The sequence below is a fragment of the Myotis lucifugus genome, unplaced genomic scaffold (genome assembly GCF_000147115.1).
Source record: "Myotis lucifugus unplaced genomic scaffold, Myoluc2.0 scaffold_1208, whole genome shotgun sequence".
Classification (NCBI taxonomy): Eukaryota; Metazoa; Chordata; class Mammalia; order Chiroptera; family Vespertilionidae; genus Myotis; species Myotis lucifugus.
The window spans coordinates 65,512-73,231 of NW_005872256.1; the positions used below are offsets into that span (position 1 = coordinate 65,512).

Sequence of the window (7,720 nt, forward strand, 5' to 3'; positions counted from 1 at the left end):
CATTTGACCCGGTTGCCAAAGGACCCATCATGCCAACTAAAGTGTACCGGTCTCTCTAGGGCTCTGTCTAGGTCTCCAGTGGCCCAGCCATTTCGTGTGGTCCGTAATCTGCTCACATTTGGCAGGACACCAGAGGGCCGCTACTCCGACCCAGATTTTGCCCGCCAGCGGGCGTGTCCTTCTGGGTCTCCTGAGTTTGCGGGAGATCTGGCTGGGCGTTCTGGGGTCTCTGAGTGTGAGGCAGAGCAGGGCTGGGGCGCCTGGAGCTCTGAGTGTGAGGGAGAGAGGGGCTGAGGGCCTGGAGCCCCTGGGTCTGAGGGAGGAGGGGCTGGGGGGCCTGGAGCCCCTGGGTCTGAGGGAGGAGGGGCTGAGGGCCTGGACCCCTGGGTCTGAGGGAGGAGGGGCTGGGGGCCTGGACCCCTGGGTCTGAGGGAGGAGGGGCTGGGGGCCTGGACCCCTGGGTCTGAGGGAGGAGGGGCTGAGGGCCTGGACCCCTGGGTCTGAGAGAGGAGAGGCTGGGGGCCTGGACCCCTGGGTCTGAGGGAGGAGAGGCTGGGGGCCTGGACCCCTGGGTCCGAGGGAGGAGAGGCTGGGGGCCTGGACCCCTGGGTTTCCAGATGGGGACAGCTGTGAGCCCAGATCCAGTTGAGTCCACACCCTACGCCCCCATGGGCCTACGCTCGTGCACACACGCATGCCTGTCCTCCCTCGGCTGGCAGGTCCTGAAGGTGGCCATCCTGGCTGAGAAGTACGCGGTGGACTACAGCTGGTACGTGGACACCATCCTCAACCTCATCCGCATCGCAGGCGACTATGTGAGTGAGGAGGTGTGGTACCGCGTGCTGCAGATCGTCACCAACCGTGATGACGTCCAGGGCTATGCTGCCAAGACTGTGTTTGAGGTCAGCACCCCCATCCAGGGGCATCGAGGCAGAGAGAGGACAGAGCTGCTCCCTGGTCTCCCTGCTTCTCCAAGGGACACAGGGGCCCGGCCTTCACTGGCCAACGTGCGGTCAGCCCGCGTGCAGTGGCCGATCCCCAGGCCGCAGCAGTTGCCCACTCCCTCTGCACCAGAAAAGGGGTCCCCTTCTGCCCTGTGTCACTGCCTGTGAGCTGGAGCCAGTCACTTCACCCCTCCGGCCTCAGTTTCCATCTATAATCCCACACACGTCGGAGGGTCCCGAGGTCAGCCCCCCCGCCCAGCTGAGTGACCGGAGCCAGGGCGTCAGCACTCATGCCTGTCCCGGCCCCCAGGCGCTCCAGGCCCCAGCCTGTCACGAGAACATGGTCAAGGTCGGCGGCTACATCCTTGGGGAGTTTGGAAACCTAATTGCCGGGGACCCCCGCTCCAGGTGAGGGGATGGACATACGCACTTCTGAAGGGTCCGGGGTGGGGGGACCCCATGAGTCTCAGGGCCAGTGATGATGGGAATCTTCTCGGCCCCTCGCCCCGAACCTTGCGGGTGAGGGACAACCCAGCTCTCAGGAGCGTCTAGGGGAGCGTTGCCGCAGCCACTGCCCCGGGGCCGCCTGGGACGGGTCCCTGCCAGGGAGGCGGCACCTCACGGGGGTTTGTGGGAGACGGTGGAGCTGGCACGCTGACCCCTGCCCCCCGCGCAGCCCCCCAGTGCAGTTCTCACTGCTGCACTCCAAGTTCCACCTGTGCAGCGTGGCGACGCGGGCCCTGCTGCTGTCCACCTACATCAAGTTCATCAACCTCTTCCCGGAGACCAAGGCCACCATCCAGGGCGTGCTGCGGGCCGGCTCCCAGCTGCGCAACGCGGACGTGGAGCTGCAGCAGCGCGCGGTCGAGTACCTCACCCTCAGCTCGGTGGCCAGCACGGACGTCCTGGTCAGGGCCCGGTCCCCACCTGCCCCCCCCCCCCCACCTCTGTGCCTCGCCCTCCCTCTCCTCCTGACCTGCTCCCGCCCCCACACCGCAGGCCACGGTGCTGGAGGAGATGCCGCCCTTCCCCGAGCGCGAGTCGTCCATCCTGGCCAAGCTCAAGCGCAAGAAGGGGCCGGGAGCCGCCAGCGCCCTGGACGACGGCCGGAGGGACGCAAGCAGCAATGACATCAACGGGGGTGTGGAGCCCACCCCCAGCACGGTGGTGAGTCCCCCAGGACCGGGCCACGGGGAGGGCCCACCTGGGGAATCGTCTCTTCTCACCTCCGACTGTACTTCCTGCAGTCGACACCCTCACCCTCCGCCGACCTCCTGGGGCTGCGGGCAGCCCCTCCCCCAGCGGCACCCCAGGCTCCCGCGGGTGCAGGCAACCTCCTGGTGGACGTCTCTTCCGATGGCCCAGTCGCCCAGCCCGGCCTGGGGCCCACCCCCGAGGAGGCCTTCCTCAGGTACCCTCTGCCTCGGGCTCTGGGCTCCCCGTCTTCTGTCTACTCCCCCCCAACTCGTTCCTCCCTCCCTGTCCCTGTGCCTCTGTCCACCTGGCTGCCGCCTCTCCGGCCTACTTCCTCCCTCTGGCCACGCTGGGCTCTCGGCTGCCCCTGGCCACCCTTTGTTGTCCTTTCCCGTCACCGTGTCTCAGCCTGCTCTTCCTTCTCTCCTTCCCTCCTCCTTCTTTCTCTTTGGCCCTTTTGCTGCCTGTCTGGGATTGGCTGCCTGCCACGCCTGTCTTCTCTGTCTGCTCTGGGATTGGATGGCCCAGCGAGCTGGAGCCGCCTGCTCCTGAGAGCCCCATGGCTTTGCTGGCTGACCCAGCTCCAGCTGCTGAGTAAGGGGTGGCCTCAGGGGGTTGGTGGGCAGACTGTGTCCCTAGGGAGGGTTAGGGGACTGGGAGCGCTCATCAAGGCTTCCTGTTGAACTAACTGTCGTCAAGGTCTTGGAAGGGAGTGAAAATAGGGTCTCTGATGGGGGGGGGCAGCACACGCTAGAGTCCTGTTCCCACGAGAGGCAATCACCAGGCTGATTCTGGGGTTCTTTGTGGTTCTCTGGGGAATCGGGGTGTATGGATTGCGGGGTTCTGCCCTCTCAGGGCCTGTTGTCTCCTTCCATGAGGTAGTTCCAGGCCTTTACCTCCCCCCAGCCCCTCCCATCTCACTCCTCTCCCCGCAGCCCAGGTCCTGAGGACTTCGGGTCGCCCATCCCAGAGGCTGATGAACTGCTGAATAAGTGAGTCTGGGGGAGATCAGGAGGGAAGTGAGGAAGGCGGGGACCACAAAGCAGAGCCCAGACAAGCACCCTCTCATCCTGGGCTCCCCCTCCCTGCTCCCCCAGGTTCGTGTGTAAGAACAATGGGGTCCTGTTTGAGAACCAGCTGCTGCAGATTGGAGTCAAGTCAGAGTTCCGGCAGAACTTGGGTATGTGGGGGGGGGGGGGGCTGTGAGGATGGGGATTCGGGGAGACCTGGCTCGGGTGTGGAGTCGGGGCTGACGGAGTCCGCCTCTCCCCGTCGCCGCAGGCCGCATGTATCTCTTCTACGGCAACAAGACCTCAGTACAGTTCCAGAGCTTCACGCCCACTGTCGTCCACCCTGGGGACCTCCAGACTCATATCCTCTCGGCCTGGCCCAGCCCCCTGGCTCCAGGTCTGCCCTCCGGGTCTGCCTTCCTGGGACGAGATGGACCCGGGTCGAGACCCGTCTTCAGCCCTCTTGCCTGAGAGCCTGAGCGCTTGTTCTGAGATTCAGTGTCACCTGTCGGAGGGGTGTCCTTTTCCCCCAGACAGGAGGGGACAGTGAAGTGATGAAAATAGGTGTGCGGAAGGAGGTACTTCTGCAGCCCCTGCTGTCCCAGGCCCCTTTGTCCCTGTCTGGCCCCTTCCAGACCTTGTCCTGACTTTGTCCGCTGTCCGCTCCGCACCCAGGATTCTAGTGCCTCCTGAGCTCGAGGGCCGGCCCGGGTCCCGGTGAGACCTGAGCCCTCCTGTGAGACCAGGGCCTGTCGCTGCCTCTGTGTGGACCCTCCGCTTCCTCCTCATGGGCTGGTTTGCGCAGCAGCAAACTCTGGTGGAAAACTCTGGAAGGGGGAAAGGCAGTGCCTGAGCAGCCAGTCCCTCCTCCCCTCTGCGGTCCATCCCCAGCCTGTGAAACTGGGGGTTAGACCCCCAAACTCTGAGGATCTTTTTATGTTTAGTTCTTTGCTCCACCCATCACCGTTTCCAGGGCCTGTTGAACACTCAGCTCCGTGCTGGGCATGGGTGGGGGGGGTGAGGGATGCAGAAGGCCCAGCCCTGGGTCGCTGGCGTGAAGGGAGGTGGTGGGAGCACTGACTGCCCGTCCCGGGTGCCGGCCACACTGACAGTGTCTGTGCTGGATCATATCATTGAGCACCGAGGACACAGCGTCCAATCGCAGATGAGGCCGAGGGAGGCCAAGTAAGGGCACATGGTCACTGAGGTGGGAGCTGGGATTCCAACCAGGAGGGGGAGGCCAGGGAGGCCGCGGAGCCCGATGTGAAAGGCGATGCAGCCGGGGAGGAGTCATGGGAGGGGTCCGGGCGGCGGGGCCCGGGGCCACCTGCAGTCTCTGGCTTCCTTGACCGCGGGCACAGCTGGCCGTGCAGACCAAGCGCGTGGCCGCGCAGGTGGACGGCGGGGCGCAGGTGCAGCAGGTGCTCAACATCGAGTGTCTGAGGGACTTCCTGGCGCCCCCGCTCCTGTCTGTGCGCTTCCGGTGAGTCCGGGCCGGGGTGCCAGGTGGGCGGGGCCTCCTGGGCGAGGGGCGGGGTCTGACGGCGCCCTCTCTCCCACGCCAGGTATGGGGGCGCCCCTCAGTCCCTCACCCTGAAGCTCCCCGTGACCATCAACAAGTTCTTCCAGCCAACAGAGATGGCGGCCCAGGACTTCTTCCAGCGCTGGAAGCAGCTGAGCCTGTGAGTACGGGCCCAGCCCCGGTACCGGGCAGGCGGGCGGGCTGCCAGGCCCTGACTGGAACCTTTCCGGCCCAGCCCCCAACAGGAGGCGCAGAAGATCTTCAAAGCCACCCACCCCATGGACGCTGAGGTCACGAAGGCCAAGGTGAGGGACGGGGAGACTCAGGGAGCCCCCAGGCCGACCTCCCAGCCTGCCTCTCCCTCCCTCTGGGGTTTGGGGACCGGTGGCTGGTCACTTCCGAGCCTCAGTTTCCCCGTCTGTAACATGCGGCCAGCGCCCACTCCGGCTGGTTTGGGGAACTGGTGCGCCCCCCTGGGAGCTGACAGATCTGGCGTCTCTGACGGCTGCCGCCCTCCCTCCCCAGCTCCTGGGGTTCGGCTCTGCTCTCCTGGACAACGTGGACCCCAACCCCGAGAACTTCGTGGGGGCCGGGATCATCCAGACGAAAGCCCTGCAGGTGGGCTGTCTGCTCCGGCTGGAGCCCAACGCCCAGGCTCAGGTGAGTGGTCTGGGAGGCCCACCTGCAACAGACCCCCCCCCCCCCCAATCCTCTGGCTCATCTTCCTCTCCCCTTCCCTCCCTCCCTGGTTTGTGTCTCTATATCCTTTCCACCTTTCCTGGCCTTTTTATTTCTCATTCTTTGCCTGTTCCCATCATTTTTATTCCCACTTCCTGTCCCTTCTATCACCTTCCTGACCCCTTTCTCCTTTTTCTCTCTCCCCTGTATCCCCCCCACCCCTGGGCTCCCCGTCCTCTCACCTGCCTGCCCTATCCCTCTGCCTCCTCCCTGAGTCCCCCCCTTGCTCCCCCCAGATGTACCGGCTGACCCTGCGCACCAGCAAGGAGCCTGTCTCCCGTCACCTGTGTGAGCTGCTGGCCCAGCAGTTCTGAGCCCCGGACCCTGCCCCCGGAAGTGTGGCCGGCGCCAGGAAGCCCCCAGGACTGAGGGAGCTTTGGTGGATCGGAGCAGTGAGGGGACCTCCGCTGGTGACAGGGAAGACCCCAGGGTAGGGGGGTGCCTGGGACTTTCCTCCGGCCTTTTGTATTTTTATTTTTGTTCATCTGCTGCTGTTTACATTCTGGGGGGTTGGGGGAGCCCCCTCCCTCCCTTCCCCCCCCAAGCACAGAGGGGAGAGGGGCCAGGGAAGCAGGCGCCTCCTCCCCTCCCACCCACCCTGTTGTGGCCCCTCCTGCCCCCTCCCCGTCCAGGGGCTGTGTATTATTGTGACCCAATAAACAGAGAGACGCTAACAGCCCGGGTGCCTGTCTGTCGCTCGGGCCCAGTGGTCAGAAGAGTGGGGTGAGGGCCTGCAGGGTGCGGGTGGCCAGGCTCCGCAGCCCATGGCAGGGACTCTGAGCTGACAGCAGCAGCAGCAGCCGCCGTGGCCCCAACTGTAGGGCCACCAGACGCCATCCTGTGCCTGGCTCCTCGGTCCCTGAGACCAGGTAGCAGGCTCTCGGCACTTGGGCCCGCTGGGCTGTGTCCTCCACCTTCTCCTCCTGCTGTCCGGGCTCTGGGGAAAGGACAGGAGGGGCTGAGTGAGCAGTGGGGTGTGGACCACGGGGATGCCAACCTGCGGGAGCCATACCCCATCCTGGGCCTGAGTCTGACTCTGACAGGCAAGGGCCTCACAGCTCCATCCGGTTGTCAGTGACCTGTAGCTACAGGCTCTCAGCTGCCCCTCTTCCCACCCAGCTCGGTCCCCCTCGTTCCTGGGGATACTATGTGCAGCCCCAACAATTCCCTCAGAAACACATGGCAAACACACAGGTGATATTTACCAAGTGTCAGGCACTCAGCTCCAGGTACGTGGAGGTGGGGGGGGGGGCGACCCCCAGGGACCCCACCCCACTGTGGGGAGCTGGTGGGGAGGTGGAGTCAACAGCTAGGAGGGAAGCAGTCCTCGGCCTCTCCCAGGTGCTGCTGTTTACCATTTTGCTACATTCGTCAGGCTCTTTACTGGTGGGTAGCGTCACCCTAGGCCCCTTCCTTTGTCTCTCTAGGGCTCTTGGGTTCTAGGACTTTTCCTAACTAGCCTGGGCTCTGTGGTACCCCCTCCCCCGACTATGGGGAAAGCCTGTGCTTAAAGCAGTAGAGCGGAGTGTGACTACTGAGCAGCCGGCCTCAGTTTCCTCATCTGTAATATGGGAGTGATTATACAGCAGCAGGTGACCCTCACCTCGGAGGATGCCGGGAGTCACTGCATAGAAAGCATCTGGCAACAGGTTAACTATTAACATCACCCAGGAGAGCGTCAGCTCCAGGCTGGGGCCTCCCTGCCCCCCCTGCCCCTCCTTTCCACCCGTGGATGCCCTGGCGTTAACCATGCCCAGTACCGGCTGAGCCCTACCAGTTCCCCCAGCCCCCCGACTCCCTCCTGTGTGACCTGGGACTCAGTGTTCCCATCTGTGCAAAGGGGGCGCTGGGCCCACCGCTGACCTGGTGGGAAGTGCATGGCGGTGACGAGGGTGTAGAAGGAACGGAGGAGGCACCGACGCTGCTCAGGGGAAGGATCTGAAAGGAGAATAACGGAGTGAAGTCCCTTTCAGGGCCCAGGGCCCTACCGGCCGCCGCCCCCTCCCCCCCTCAGTCACCTTTATCCCCTGAAGGCTCCACGGTGAAGAGGCAGCGCTTCAGTTCCAAATGGAGGAGCAGCAGCCTGTGGGGAAGGGCGTGTCATGACCAGGGAGGAAGGAATGAGGACCCCAACCCACCCTCCCCTCCCTCCGAGCCCTACCCGAGGATGTCCGGGTGCAGGGGGAAGCCAGCGGGCAGAGCTCGGGGTCCCAGCGGCAGGCAGGCCCGCAGCGAGTCCAGCGACGGCTGCCACCAGCGGTCCAGAAGCTGCGGGGGCCGCGGGAGGTCAGGGAAGTGTCAGGGCGCGCGGC

The 7,720-nt window shown here is 64.7% G+C and overlaps 2 protein-coding genes across 2 annotated transcripts in view; one reads left to right on the forward strand and one right to left on the reverse strand.

The window, feature by feature from the left end:
• Positions 1–6,084, forward strand: part of AP2A1 (adaptor related protein complex 2 alpha 1 subunit) — a 31,193-nt gene extending 25,109 nt beyond the window's left edge. The window contains 14 exon segments of the mRNA XM_023748225.1: positions 267–311; positions 628–902; positions 1,255–1,352; positions 1,621–1,852; positions 1,944–2,111; positions 2,192–2,355; positions 3,074–3,130; positions 3,236–3,318; positions 3,420–3,509; positions 4,508–4,631; positions 4,714–4,830; positions 4,906–4,975; positions 5,196–5,330; positions 5,645–6,084. Coding sequence (XP_023603993.1) covers positions 267–311; positions 628–902; positions 1,255–1,352; positions 1,621–1,852; positions 1,944–2,111; positions 2,192–2,355; positions 3,074–3,130; positions 3,236–3,318; positions 3,420–3,509; positions 4,508–4,631; positions 4,714–4,830; positions 4,906–4,975; positions 5,196–5,330; positions 5,645–5,722 — 1,736 coding nt within the window. The 3' untranslated portion in view covers positions 5,723–6,084.
• FUZ (fuzzy planar cell polarity protein) overlaps positions 5,842–7,720 on the reverse strand; it is a 5,089-nt gene continuing 3,210 nt past the window's right edge. The window contains exons 8-11 of the mRNA XM_006107473.3: positions 7,570–7,676; positions 7,427–7,491; positions 7,272–7,346; positions 5,842–6,345 (exon numbers count right to left, since the gene is read on the reverse strand). Of these exons, the coding sequence (XP_006107535.1) occupies positions 6,119–6,345; positions 7,272–7,346; positions 7,427–7,491; positions 7,570–7,676 (474 nt within the window). The 3' untranslated portion in view covers positions 5,842–6,118. The remainder of the gene's footprint in view (positions 6,346–7,271; positions 7,347–7,426; positions 7,492–7,569; positions 7,677–7,720) is intronic.